General features: G+C 34.5%; 1 protein-coding gene across 1 annotated transcript; it reads left to right on the forward strand.

Annotated features, from left to right (window-relative positions):
- The first annotated feature begins 13,163 nt into the window (after positions 1-13,163).
- On the forward strand, positions 13,164-13,865 carry LOC139489821 (cannabinoid receptor type 1A-like). Its single transcript, XM_071276666.1, has one exon. It carries the CDS (start codon positions 13,164-13,166, stop codon positions 13,863-13,865), a length of 702 nt encoding a protein of 233 aa, XP_071132767.1.
- Positions 13,866-16,203: the final 2,338 nt, after the last annotated feature.

Raw genomic sequence — 16,203 nt, forward strand, 5'->3', positions numbered from 1 at the left:
AGACCGTTCAAAAGGACTATGACGTGTTAGTTCAAAAGTTGAGTCAAAGATTTGGGAATAAAGATTTACCTCACACCATTAGGCGTCAATTGCAAGAGGTAAGGCAGTTTGTGGATGAGTCGATAGAGGAGTTTGCCGAAAGGATACAGGAACTAGCAACAGATGGTTATCTAAATACACCAGAGAATGTAGTTGATACTATAGCCGTTGACGCTTTTTTGAAGGGGTGTACGGACAAAAAAGCAGCGCTATTTGCCATGGAGAAAGACCCAAATACAATGGACCAAGCGTTACAATATGTTAAGAGCTCCATTCACAACCAAAAGATTTTATTAGGGTATAGAAAGCCAGAGGTAAAAAGGGTTCAGTTTTATGATGACTCAGATGAAGAAAGTACAGAATGTTTAGTACGTCAAGTCAAAACGGCAAATAATTCTAGTATGCAAGACTTACAGAAAAAGTATGAGACTATGGAAACAAGAATGGCAACTACAGAACAACATATCTGGACCATTAAATCAGACATCAAGAAGATTATCAACTCAATCAGTCCCAAAACCACTGCTGATCGCCAAAGGTCGCCTTCACCAAGAGGACGAAGTCCAACCAGAGATATACGGGATATACAATGCTATACGTGTAGGGAAATGGGCCATTACAGTACACAGTGTCCAAAGAAAAGTTGGTCGCCAATGAGACGCAACAGATCACCATCTCCAAATAATAATCTTAGAGAGGGGACTTTAAACGAGCAAGGACTGAAGATGTAGGTCGCTCATCAGTCCAAAAACCTCAAATAGGCCAATTATCTCCCTTTAGAGAATTGAAACCAGAGGTATTCGGGAAAAAAACAGGTTACAATTAGTGACAGCAGTGCTGTTCATTGTAACTTGACAGACTTTAATAGTGGCCTTAGAGAATTAAAACCAGAGGTATTGGGAAAAAACAGGTTACAATTAGTGACAGCAGTGCTGTTCATTGTAACTTGACAGACTTCAATAGTGGCCAAAAAGAAGATACAAAGAATGGTATTGATAATCCTCAATTACGTGAGGTTCAACTGTATCCAAGTGATCGAAATCCAGAATCCAATACTCTTGTGTTAGGTATTTCAATTAATGAGGTAACTGTAAACGCAGTAATTGATACAGCTGCCCAGGTCACACTTATGAGTGAAGAATTTGCAAAGAAACTTAAGCCTCCGGTAATTTTTAAAGGCTCGCTAATGTTGAAAGGTGCTGGAAAAGACAATAGCATTACAGCAAGGTACACAGAATGTGTTACAGTTAAGGTAGGGAAGACTGATACCAAGTGGAAAATTATAGTAGCTAAAATCAATGATCAAGTGATACTAGGATTAGACTTTCTTAAACATCTTGATGCCGTGATAGATTTGACTGACTTGTCAATAACAATTAGAGGTGAAAAACATTTTATTAATGAAGTTAAATCAGAAAACAGTAGTTTTAAAATTTGCCGCATAACGTTGGAAGAGACTCTTATTGTTCCACCTAATTCAACTGTCAGACTACCAGTAAGATTGGCAGAGGAATTTAAAAATGAAGTGGCTATTCAACCAAGTAAGTCTTTGAATGGGCTGATTATGCCAAATATTTTGACCAAAGCTGATTCAAGAGTACCTATTATCCTAAACAATTTGACAGATAAGTCCATAAGTCTGAAGAAAAATCGCTTCATTGGTACAGCAATGGAAATTTGTGGGGTGATAGATGAGGAAAGGTGTGATTATGAGGACAGAGCATCAGTAAGGTCAGTTAACACAGTGGAGAGGGAACTTAGAGACTTAAGAAATGAATGGGATGAAATGTATTCCAATTTTCCTGTACAATTAAAACCTTTATTAGATTCGTCAAAGGAAAATTTAGATTTAAGCGAAAATCTGAGATTGGCGTCACTATTGCTGGACTTTAAAGATACCTTCTCAAAACATGATCTCGACATTGGACATTATACCAAGGTTAAGCATAGGATCGACACTGGAAACTCAGCTCCTGTAAGAGAAAGAATGAGACGAACACCACTAGGGTTAGAAGAAGAAGAAGAAAAGCATCTCAAAGATTTATTAAATAGAGGAGTCATACAGCCATCATCATCAGAATGGAGTGCAGCCCCAGTACTAGTTCGCAAGAAGGATGGGAAGATCAGGTACTGTATTGATTACAGGAAATTAAACTCTATTACTCGAAAAGACGCATTTCCGATTCCAAGAATAGAGACCTGTATCGACACTTTGAGAGGTAGTAAATTTATGTCCTGTCTAGACATGGCATCAGGATATTATCAGGCTGAGATACACGAGGACGATAGACACAAGACAGCATTCATAACTAAATATGGACTTTTCGAACACATAAGACTCAGTTTTGGATTATGTAACAGTCCTGCATTCTTTCAGCGGATGATAGAGTTAATTTTGACAGGTTTGACATGGAAAATATGTCTAGCATACATTGATGATGTTATTGTTCTGGGTGAAGATTTTGAAGATCATCTTGTAAATTTAAGAACTGTACTAGAAAGATTCAGGGAAAATAATTTGAAATTAAAGCCACAAAAATGCAAATTTTTCCAAAAAGAAGTTATTTTCTTGGGTAAACTGGTAAATGAGAAAGGAATAGCTGTTAATCCCTCTAGTAGAGAAGTTATATTGAATTGGCCGGTTCCTCTGACGAAGAAAGCTGTTGAATCTTTCCTTGGATTTACCAACTATCATAGGGAGCATATTAAAAGATTTGCCACCCTTGCTGAGCCTTTGTATGCTCTGACAAAGAAGAAAGTAATTTTTCAATGGGAAAAGCAACACCAGATAGCTTTTGAATCATTACAACAGGCACTTGTCAACTCAGTTACATTAGCATATCCAGATCCAAAGGAAAAGTTCATTCTAGATACCGATGCCTCCCACACCACCATTGGAGCAGAATTATTACAAGTAATTGGTGGAAAAGAGTATGTAATATGTTATGCAAGTAGGGTATTGGCACCAGCCCAAAGGAAATATTGTACCACTAGGAAAGAACTGTTAGCGATTGTAGTATTTACCAGACAATTCAGGAATTATTTATTAGGCCAACAATTCATCATAAGGACAGATCATAACAGTTTGACATGGCTACTAAGGTTTATAATGATCGAAGGACAACTAGCCAGATGGTTAGAGGAATTGTCTCAATATGACATGGTAATACAACATAGAGCAGGGAAACTACACACCAATGCAGATGGACTATCAAGGAGACCAGATGATTTAGATTCTTGTAATTGTTATTATGCTGGTGCAGATATAGAATTGCTACCTTGCGGTGGTTGCTCATATTGTACTCGAGCACAAAAAGTCTGGAGTTCGTTTGAAGATGATGTCGATTATGTAGTTCCATTGTCTGTAAGGAGTGTTTCAGAGCAAGGAAAAGATTTGGACGAAACCAATTTAGATAGTTTAGTGAATTGTAATTGGATAAGCGAGTCTGAAATTACCAATATGGGAGCTGAACAAAGGAAAGATCAGGAACTTAACAGATTGATAGTATGGTTAGAGGATAAAAAAGAACCAGAGGAGCATGAATTATATTTATGTAGCCCTTCTATTAAACATTTATGGAATTGTAAACATCAATTAGTACTTAAGGATGGTATATTATGCTATAAATGGTTAGATCCAGTTCATTCAAGATTGTTATTAGTTGTTCCAAGATCTTTAAGACACAAAATCTTAGAGAATTGTCATGATGCTAAACTATCAGGGCATTTTGGACAGGCAAAAACTATTGAAAGATTAAAACAGAATTACATTTGGTATGGGTTAAGGGAAGACGCGAGAAATTATGTGAAGTCTTGCCATACTTGTAATGTCAACAAAAAAGCCAACGTCAAACCAAAGGGACCTCTAGGTCAATTTCACGCAGGAATTCCTATGGAAAAATTGCATATGGACATTCTAGGACCACTACACGAGAGTTCTTCTGCTAACAAATATGTATTAGTGTTAGTAGATCAATTCACAAAATGGATGGAAATGTTTCCATTACCTAATCAAAACACAATTACTGTGGCTAAAACATTACTAGACGGTTTCATTTCAAGATTGGGATGTCCAGTCCAAATTCACACCGATCAAGGGAAAAATTTTGACGGTCATTTGTTTCATGATATTTGCAGACTGTTACAAATCGTCAAAACTAGGACCACTCCATATAGACCATGTTCTAACGGACAAGTTGAGCGATTTAATCGAACCATTTTACAAGCCATCAGATGTTATTTGAAGGGAAAACAGAAATATTGGGACCTTCATTTACAAACCATTTCTGGTGCTATACGATCAACTGTGAATAGACAGACAGGGTTTACACCTAACATGATGATGTTAGGTCGGGAAGTACTACATCCAATCAATTTACTAACAGGAACTTGTTCTGTCAATTTTGAAGCCAAGGAAACCGTTCATCATGTAATTGACCTAAAAAATACTCTCCAGGAAGCTCATAAGTTTGCGCGCGAAAAATTACAGGCAGCTCAGCTTCGTCAGAAAAGAACTTACGATATAAAATTGTATCATAAAACTTACGAAGTAGGTGATATTGTTTTCAAGTTGGATTCAACATCAAAAGTAGGTCAGAGCAAGAAACTCAGGGCTCCCTGGCAGGGACCCTATGTAGTAACCAGAGTATTGTCCCCTGTGTTGTATGAAATTACAGGTAGAAAGAAAGAGATGGTAATACATCATGATAGGATAAAACAATGTGACGACGAAATTGTCCCATTTTGGATAAAGAGACTTCGAAACCGTTTGTTTGGTCAGTGTGTTCCAGAGGGGAATATGGATTCAAGAAAAGAAGAAAACGAGTTGCCTGATGGTCGGTCAGATGTTTTATTTTCACTTCCATATTCAAACTGTGACAGCAGTGCTGTCCAATTGAATAGGAATGATGAAAGTAGTGGCAATAGTGACAGCAGTGCTGTTCTCTTGTCTCCTGATAAGAATACTTTAAAAGTACCTGGATTGGAGTTAGACAGTGAGAATGATATTAATCATGGTAGTTGTGCTGATCCATTGGATTTGGCTAACATGAGTAATGGCAATAGTGACAGCAGTGCTGTTCTCTTGTCTCCTGATAAGAATACTTTAAAAGTACCTGATAAAACTGAAATATCAGATAGAGTAAAAAGAAAGAGGTTTCTGCCAAGCTATTTGTCAGATTATGTGGTGGATGTAGTTAGCGAGGAGTTTTGAGTGATGATGTTCGTCACAAATGTTTTTAAATATTTTTGTATAGTATGTTAAAGTATGTAATGTTTTTCCTATTTTTTTTTTTATTTTTATTTTTATGAATACACATAAAGGTAATAGTATTTGCTCATTTTCAAAGCCATATAAAAAAAAAAATAATTAAGTAACAATAAATAATTAGTAGGTTCATTCAGTATTTTCTAGACTGGTATAATGAGTGAGGAAGAATTGGATTATGAGGAGGAGGCGAACCAGGACCACTTAACAGAACCTAAAAGGCAGATAGCTATCAGAGGTGAGGCTACAAATGTCCGCTTGAGACACAGGGAGTGTGATATTTGCTTTCACACATTTACCAACCCAAGAAGACACACCATTCAAACTCATCTACCATGGTATGTGGCGCCAGAGACTGCCTGTTGGATTTGTGGTACTCAGGAACAGACAGCCAATTTCCTGAACAAGCACATAACTCGCTGTCATCCCACAAATGCCATTGATGCTACCTTTAAGAACAGAGAAGTGATGTACGCTGAGCTAATGAACGGTCTTCTACGAGAGTTAGCACGTTCATTAGGCACTTCCTACCCAGTAGGCCTTGAAGAGAAACTGAATGCCATAATGAGAATTAGGACACAATTGCCGCCTACAGAATTCCATATTTCTGAAGTTAAACTCGTGGATTCTTTCTTGAAATTGAATTGTATGGAACCTGCTGCTGATTACAAAATTCCTGCCACTCCACTAATGGAAATCTATCATATTCTTCACTGGAAAATTCTCAAAAATCTCATTGGTTATTTGAATTCAGACGAACAACTTTGGCTTTTAAAATTTGAGGAAAGAAAGAACAAAGACGGACTTCAAATTGGACAGTTGAGCACAAAGTTATCCGGACCACTACCCATCATAGACTCTCACTTCCATCTAGACCAACTATGTAGGCAGATGGGTAGTGGAGCTTTCCAGGATCTGGATGACCTTGGCTCCCAAAGCATTTATAAGACAGAACTAAAATATGCCATTGCTAACTTTGTTTTTCCGTCAGCTTGGCCAAACTCAGCACAGCGCAGCGAATTCAGGAAAGATAACCGTTTAAGATTCACCTTTGGCATTCATCCTAAAATTATAAGCTCATCATCAACTTCATCTCTGGAACATAATTGGACTGATCTTCAAAATTTATTAAAATCAACAAAAACAGTGGCAGTAGGAGAGATTGGTTTAGATGATTCTACCAACCCTTCAAGGAGAGATTTCAACCGACAAATTACATATTTTAGAAAGCAACTGTATTTGGCAGCAGCATTGAATTTAACTATCGTTATACACTCAAGAGGAAAACCATCACTGCATGAACATGTTTTGGCCATTTTAAGTGAAATATGCAAACCGGACCAATTAATTCATTGGCATTGTTTCACATGTTCCACTCAACTGTACTCAGCAGCCGTCAGTCAATTCTCTAACATTGTTTTTGGCATTACCCCATTTATTTTGAAGGACCGATACTCCAATATTGTAGAAATTGTGAAAACTTTTGGCATTACACGTTTAGTTTTGGAATCAGATGCTCCATATATCCCACTACATTCTCACACCATTGGAAATCCTTACTCCGTTCATGCAGTTGCACTTAAAATATCTGAACTTTTACAACAACCCATTGAAGATGTTTTCAAAATTACTACCGAAAATTCAAAGAAAATCTATAAATTACAGTGAGATATAAATACTTGTGACTTCTTATATATATGTACATATTTTTTATGTGGACCTATAGTAATATTACTTCTTTAAAAGGATTTAAAGAATGTTTAAATGATGGACATTTATATGTATATATGTAATTAAATTCCTTGGTGGAAGGAATGAGATAGGAGGATGAAGAATCAGGAGTAATTTATGTTATGCGGAATTCTAGTGTGTGACAGCTGTGCTGTCCATCTAGGATTTTGTGTAAGGATAGGAGGATAAAGAATCAGGAGTAATTTATGTTATGCGGAATTCTAGTGTGTGACAGCTGTGCTGTCCATCTAGGATTTTGTGTAAGAATAGGATCATCAAGAATCGGAGTAATTTATGTAATGCAGAATTCTAGTGTGCGACAGCTGTGCTGTTCACCTAAAGTTTTGTGTAAGGAAGGAGATCGGAATGGTGAAGGAACGTTCACAACCACACCTGTCATTCCGACAAGTCATTAACATTTAATAACATTGAATTATATTTTTAATATTTGGAAATTCGCAATAACGTGTTATGTATATCAAGACATGGATAAAAATGAAAATTCTGCGGATAGGAACATTACTGCAATTGCCTTCACAATCCCGAGAATGATCAACAAAAAGAAGATGACAGGGAGGAGTGTAGTGAATCTCAGAGGTGCTCCTACTCTCAGGAGAAATATATATACTTAGCCGGAAGTGAGATCGTGCAATTCGGGGCTTCCTGTTCTAACCCATGGTCTATGTCTGAGGTGTGTTACACAGCTCCTACAAGAAGTCTAGATATTATAGAAGCTACGCTAATCTGACAGTTATTGTTGGTAAGTTATTAGCAAGCCCACACAAACACTTCAATGTCATTGTTTACATTTTGGGACTCGAACCATTGGTCACATTGAGATGAGTTTAATACATCAATTGCATCAGTTTTTTGTAATGTTCCGTTTGTTTTACCATCATAACTACTATTGAGCCTTACTGACACTAATTCTGTAAATGTTGGACTTATTGAATCGTCATTAGAATTGTTATTCTGACCACTGTCCGGAGGACGACCACAACACGTCGCCATCTTGTTTGATTGTCATTTAAAGGACAGACAATTTTGTTTTCGACTGTTTTAAAAAGATGCATTTTTTTTTTACAAAATCATACAAGTAAGGAGTCTCTGGCCTTTGGTAGTGTTGTATGTTAATTAATTAATGTTTGTTTATTTATTTGTTTAGGAAATAAGTATGACGTACATTTTCACTGAACTAGGACACTTTTTATAATAGTTTTTCGATATCGCTCGGGCAAAAATAATCACGAATATAATGCCTACCCATGTTAAAACTACAATAAAGTATAGTTTGCATCAATTATTTCTTGAACCTACCATTTTTTTTTGTCTGTGTTGGATTTGTGTGGCATTGAAAAAAACGGGTATAAACTACACAGTGCAGCTTCCAACAAGAATACAAGATTTATTGATTTTCAAAATGCGACCAAAATTAAAAATTTGCTCGCAGCGGAAAAAATTCAACAGTTTGATTTTTATTGAAATAAAATAATTGTTATGATTTACACACCGTTACTTTTTCCAATATAAATATTCGAACTATTTTGTTTGTTGTTTCATTTATAAATTTACATCATTTTTAAAAAGACCACGCGTCTTCGATATTTAGAAGACTATAAAAGCGATGTTCATTATCTTTCTTCTGCTGTAAGTTTAATTTAGTTATTTTGTGTCATAATTGCCATCTCGTATGTTTTAAATTTGAATAAAAAAGATTCAGGTTGTCTTATACGTCAATGATACACACAAAAAAAAACGATAACAAATAAAATAAGGTGCCACATTCATTCTCCATGAAAAGAATACATCACATGGATGTAATTTTTGTAAGAAAAATACCAATTTCGTAAGAAGTTGTGTGTTGGACTTGAAGAGCCAAGGCAAACTGACAAATATCTGAATGAACGAATCGATTTATGGTATATATATATAAAAAAAAGCCCACATGGTTAGCATTGAATAAATAGAAGGCCACTCTTAAATGATCACAACGTAGAAGTTTTTGTTCTCTTAATCAATAAGATATTTTCTGAAATAACGCGGGTCCCTATTAACTTAAAAGTTTTTTTTTTTTTTTTTTACCATGAATAAACTTTTTTTTTTTTTATTATTATTTATTGATATCAGCTCTGGACATTAATATTCTTAAAAGTGAAACTGTTGTAAGTGATGGTATAACAATTATTTAAAATAAATTCCTTAAATGATTTGTAAAAAGAAAGTTTCATTTTATGTATCAAAATTTGTAACAAATGATTATTTAAATCCCCACTTGAAGGCCTCCGATAGACTGAGTGAGCATAAAATCATCGCCCACGACAAACAAGTTAAAGGTAAACTTTTCAGTACAATTACTAATAAACGTTTTACTGTCGACCACACTGTTATGAATTTCGTTCTATTACTTTTTAAGACTGAAACTAAAACCAGCACTATGTTGACACAGGGAACATAAATATACAAGAAAGTAACACTAGATGCGAACTTAACCTGCACTAGGATGACACAGGGAACTTAAACTTTCAAAACATTAACACTGTGAACTAAAACCTGCACTTTGATGACACAGGGAACATAAACTTTCAAGACATTAACACAGCGAAATAAAACCTGCACTATGATGACACAGGGAACTTAAACTTTCAAGACATTAACACTGCGAACTAAAACCTGCAATATGGTGACACAGGGAACTAAAAGTTTTAAGATATTAATACTTCAATATCATAATACTTTAAGTCATATGAAACGAGTGACTGGTGAAAATAATGTTTATCCAATTCTTGAACCAATTTATAATAAACTTAGTCTTCTGTGCACAATTTTATCATTTTTTACGCAAACATATCGTGTAATCGTCATTTTTTCTCATGTCTGTTATGATGTGAAAATATGGCAGCTCATTAATTGTCGTGTTTTGAAGCCGTAGTTTACCGATTGTACCTTATAGTATACAATCAAAAGAGAAGCATGAACATTGAGCACGTGTATAACACGAACAATCAGATAATAGTTTTTTTTAATGCCAGATCCATGTGTATTGCGATCATTGGATTTTCAAGAGAAGAGTCACGCTAATGTCACTGGCATACAGAAAATATGTCGGCGAACTGCTTCCTGTAAGGCAGCAATTAAAAATAGTAAACTTCTTCTAAATGTGGACAAACTAAAGAATTTTCTTCAGACAAAAGTATATGTACATGAGTTTATTAATGAAAACTATCCATTTTGTTATAAATAACATATGCATCATTTCTTTTAATTTGAGGTTTCATATGACTTTAATGACAGTTTTGGCATGTTGGTGTTTTATGGGACAATTCTGGAGTAGTTGATGTTATATGAAACAATTCTGGAGTATTTAATGTTCTTTGTGACAGTTCGGGAGTAGTAGGTGTTTTATGGGAAAGTTTCGGCATGTTGGTGTATTATGGGAAAGTTTCGGCATGTTAGTGTTTTATTGGACAATTCTGGAGTAGTTGCAGTTTTATGATATAGTTCTGGAGAAGTTGGTGTTAAATGAGACAATTCTGGAGAAGTTGGTGTTTACTGAGACAATTCTGAAATATTCGGTGTTTTGTGAGACAGTTCTGATGTAGTTGGTGTTTTATCAGACAGTTCTAGAGTAGTTCGTATTTTATGAGACAGGTCTGGGGTATATATGTGTTTAACATTCGCAAGGCGGATAAAGAACTAAATATTATTTTAACACTACTAATACAGGAGTGTGCTTCTAACGCAGAAACTGCTCCAACAAAGTTATGAGGAGGACAGATAAAAAATTACACTCCGTAAATTTTACGGGCACCATTACGATGTATCTTTGTCCAAACTAGCTAGGGACATTTTTACCACGTGTTAGATTGTGGTTTGTCATTACGTCGTCTGATATTTTTATTACCGAACGTGACTTATTCCCGAGTGTGACAGTTTTGCTGAGTGTGAATTCGCAGTCACGGTACTTTTCCATCCCAAATTCATGTATTAAGTCTTGATGTTATATTTGTTATTGTCATCGGATTTTGTCAAATGTCTTAACGTTTGTAGTTGTAAATATTATTTTTTTCTGTTGAATTCGTGTGTTATGGTAAAGATAATTAAGCATTTAGTTTATTTATTAGACTTTGGTTGGGATCAACGAAATTTACACGATATATTTGGTTTACAGTTTGATTCAGAAGAAACACCGACATAGCTAGATAATATAATTAATTATCGAACTACTGCCACAATTTGACATTAATTAGTCATTTTCACTGTTCTTAATTAATGTTATATAAAGCATACAAATCTAATCTTGAATTCCATCCGAATTCTTTCTTAATTTTGGGAACTCGTTTTAGAAATTCAAATGTGACGTCAGTTTGTGCATTGCACTGGCTGGGCTGTGGTTAACACGGTTGTGTATTTTTGTAATGTATCCGTTTTTATTCCGTAGCTAGTCACCACTTCAGTTTTATCATGTATATCTATTATATAGTTATTTTATAAGATTTACTGTTTGCAAAAGTATGAATTATTCTAAATAATAAGGATGTTCTTGTCCCAGGTGGATACCCCTGTCCGTTTTGGTCACCTTTTTTTTTGGAACTTTTTGTCCTCCATGCTCTTCAACTTTGTACTTGTTTTGGCTTTCAAACTTTTTTCATCTGAGCGTCACTGTTTAGTCTTGTGTGGACGAAACCCACGTCTGGCGTATAATTTTTTTAACCTGGTACCTTTTGTTCGTGTGTTTCTATATCCTATTTTTTCTACCATTTATTTTTATTGTAGTCCTGTCATGTAATGTTGTCATTCTAATGTTGTAATTAACATTGCCATTAAAGCAGGAGGTTTGGCATGCCACAAGACCAGGTTCAACCCACCATTTTTTTTCTTAAAATACCCCGTACCAAGTCGGGAAATTGGCCATTGTTATATTATAGTTCGTTTCTTGTGTGTTACATTTTAATGTTATGTTTCTTGTGTCGTAGTTCTCTTATATTTGATGCGTTTCCCTCAGTTTTAGTTTGTAACACGAATTTGTTTTTCTCTATCGATTTATGGATTTCGAACAGCGGTATACATGGTATACTACTGTAGCCTTTATCTACTACATGTGTGCAACATTGGAAAAGCGGATAGAAAAACAATTATTACTCTAACACTGTTACTATGTGTGTCCTACATTGGCAAAACGATATAGACCTAAATATTACTCTATTACTATAACTATATGTGTTCAACATTGGAAAAGCGGATAAAGAATTAAATATTACATTAGCACTTTACTATATTTGTTCAACATTGGCCTGTATGTGTGGAATCTACATGTATGTCTTGTCACCTTTATCTAATATATGGCAATATGCTTCCTCCATAAATGTAATTCATAAAAAGGAAATCAATAGGGTGCTAGCTTACATTATCCCCACTGTTTTAGTAACGGATTTTACATCAACTAATGAAAACATGGTCACATTGTATAAGCCAGTTACATGTATAAAAAAATGTGGAAATGTAGTATGTCAAATGAAACAAATATTCACCACACACTACTGAGATGTCGCATACCGTTAAATTAACTATTATATGCCCTGGCGTGACAAAATGTAAAATAGTTCAAATGAGGAACCCAACGGCCTTACTTATGCTAAAACAATAAGAATATCATTAGTTTTTACTATTTTAACTTTGTGCGCAATATTCAAAAACACCCCGAGAAATAGCTTGTGATGTTTATATAATGAAATATATTTGCAGCTGTTTCCACTGACAGTGATTATAAGTTATAATTGGAATTATCAAAATAAAATGAATATCAAAAAGGAACTGTCAATTGATGCCTTGATATAAACACCTAGGAACTATGAACGAAACAGACAGGGACAGTTTTGACAAAACTTACTTATCCACAGCGTTTATAACGGAGTGTATAATAATATTACCAACGGTGTTTGGAAATCTTCTTCTCATTTATTGTATTAAAAGGTACCGTGCTCTTCATACACGGAGTTACATTTTAATTGCTAACTTGGCAGTGTCCGATCTTTTGTTTGGGTTAGTATTTCTCCCATTGGATATGTTATCTGTAGCTTTTGGAGAAATCCGGGAGAATAAAATTGCATGTTTATTTCGAAACGCGCTAATGTTGGATTTTATCGGAGCATCAACTTTCATTTTGCTCATTATTTCGATAGAACGCTTTATTGCTGTAACTTATCCCTTGTGGCATCTTAAACTATCGAGGACATTAGTTTTTGGAGCAATCGGAATGGCATGGACTCTTTCGACGGTAATTTCGATTTTACCACTACTTGGTTGGAATTCTTGGAATAATTCTAAAAAATGTAAAGATAAGTGGCAGGATAGCTTAACTAAAAGTTATAAAACTTTGATAGTAGTTATTTACGTAACGACGATTTGTATATGCATTTGCCTCTTTATCAAAGTCGTTGTTACTACATTTGCCTTTCTTAACAATCAAATGAATAACTCTGGAAACATTCTAAGATATTCTACTCGAACTGTGAGAACGTCAGTTGAAAAAACCAAACTTTTGATATTAGTGTTAGGAGTGTTTGTGCTATGCTGGGGACCGTACTGCATAATAGTTATATTGAATACGTTCATAATAAGTGAAAATCAACAAACTCTATTGGCAGAGATGTATTGTGGTTTGTTGGCATTCTGTAATTCAGCTCTCAATTGGATTATATACGGACTGAAAAATAGGAACATCAGACATGCTTTTAAAAGGACATTATGTAAAAGGAGAAACCGTCCAACTGAATGTTCTATGGACCAATCATCAAGTCAATTTAGACACGTTAGCAGCATAAGTTTGTAAATTTATTTATATTCAATTGTATACCACATATGCATGATGTTTATTCAACATACGCTAGTATAGCATTGACAAAATGTTAGACAAAATTGAATAAAATTTTGTGACATAAACTTTCTGCACGATTGTTGGAAAATATACAATGCATATTCTAAATGAGAAGAGACAACATGTTTCATCATTTATTGGGTGATCATTTACAAAATACGCATTTTAGACTGGCATGATCAGGATGCAAGAAATAGTATAAGTAAGATATTACTACGTTCTTCAACTTTTTTAATTTAATGGCAAATAACTGAATATCACCTGTCAGTGAACAAATAGTGTTTAACAATGCATAAATAGCAATTTCAATAGTTCAATATTATTATCATAATGGTCTTCCAGGATCCACAAAATTTTCGGTTCTGTCATTTAATTTTTTTTTATCCCCCCTCTCTATGTAGGAATCCAATTGTAGCTTTTCTACGACATCACACACAGTTTCTTTGCAATGGATGCTAAGATATTTTGGATGTCATTGCTCCGGACAATTTGATGCATCACCTTAATTAGTTCCCGATTCCATAAAAACACTCAAACATACACACAACACTTGCAAAGATCGGAAAGGTTAATGTACCAAACTAATGTTTATTCAAAACAAAATGTTACTAATTAACACTATAATTGTCATAGTGTGAAATATTATCATTTGATTTATCACCAAACATTTGCCGTTAGACTTTTAATATGATATGGACTCCGCTTGCCCGCGGCAATAAACACTATGGTCAATAGCAGATATATAGGGAAAACTATTTGGCTTTAATTTTTTTTTAAACAGAATAATAAAGTACTAACACAACATATAACTTTTTTATCCAGGTTTGTATCTTAAAAAGTGTTAAATTTAGAAAATGTTAATATTGTCGCCTATGGCAGAATAAATAGTACCGTTTTCCCTATAATTGTATATATAATTTTATGTATACAATATAGAAGAGAAACACAATATTTAAAGTAAATAATGGTCGCATTGTTTATGGAGGATTTTTTTCTCTAACGAGAAATTGTCAGAAATGTGTTGTTTTAGTTGTTGGTAATGGCCGATATTAAAAGTGTTATTGAGCGTTTTGTGTACTTGATGTGCATTACGGAATGGATTATACTCTTGCCAGCAGTACTTGGTAATAGTGTTCTTATTTACAGTATTCTAAAATACAAAAATTTTCATACAAGAATTTATTTTTTAATTGCCAATTTAGCCGTTTCTGACCTACTACTATGATATAGCATTCTGGAACTATAAACCAATGCGCACCGATAAATTAACACGCTTCTTGAGAAATGTGTTGAAGCAGGAATTTGTAGGCGCGCCGATCTTCTACTTGTTTATTCTCTCACTTGAACGATATGCTGCTATTGTTTATCCCTTATGGCATATGCAGCTGTCTAACAAATGGCTGTTAAAATCTATTGCTGTTTCGTGGGTTTTATCTACCATTTTGGCTACATTACCTATAGTTTGGTGGAATACATCTGCACAATGTTCTCTGTGACGGGCAGACATTTTACCACCTATACTTAACAAAATATGTATTATTATCTACATGGTATCCATTATTATGTCAGCTATTTTATTTATAAAAGTAGTAATCACGACATTTAGAATTCTAGATGAAAGAAAGCGAGGAGAAAATAATAACGATAGCCTACATTTCTCCATACAGAGACTTACGAGATCAGTTTAAAAGACTAAAATCCTAATCTTGATCTTAGGTCTTTTTGTTCTTTGTTGGACTCCATATGGAATAATTATCATTTTAGAGGATCTCAATCCCAATATAAACAACGATCTATTACAGGCAAAAATGTATTGTGGACTACTTGCACTTCTTAGTTCTGCATTTAACTGGATTATTTACGGACTTAAAAATAGAAATATACGGAGAACATTCCAACTGATATTATGTCGTCAGGGTTGTAAATCTAAAACCATAGAGATACGTTATCGATAACAATGGTATATATAAGACAGTAAGGTCAAGAACAAATATTCCTAAAGGGAAATGTAGTCAACTTGTCAAAAATAAAAGGAGATGTGGTATATATAGATTACTGCATTTGCAAGAGCCCAATTGATGAAGAAGAGATGTGACTATTTACAATGTAAATCTATGTATATATATATATGTGTTTAAATTATATGTATAATTGTGACGTGGTGCTTTGCAGTGTATGTGCTTTAAATTTCTATTTTTTATATATATTTACAAGTCGGTCTGTAGTGTTGCACAATTAGTGTCTGGTGAAATATCTATCCAACAAACTCAACAAATATGTTATCGATAAAAAA

Source organism: Mytilus edulis, chromosome 9, assembly GCF_963676685.1.
Source record: "Mytilus edulis chromosome 9, xbMytEdul2.2, whole genome shotgun sequence".
Taxonomy (NCBI): Eukaryota; Metazoa; Mollusca; class Bivalvia; order Mytilida; family Mytilidae; genus Mytilus; species Mytilus edulis.

Coding starts and splice junctions, on each gene's coding strand:
- LOC139489821 (XM_071276666.1), top strand. CDS start 13,164: ATGTTGGATTTTATCGGAGCATCAACTTTCATTTTGCTCATTATTTCG.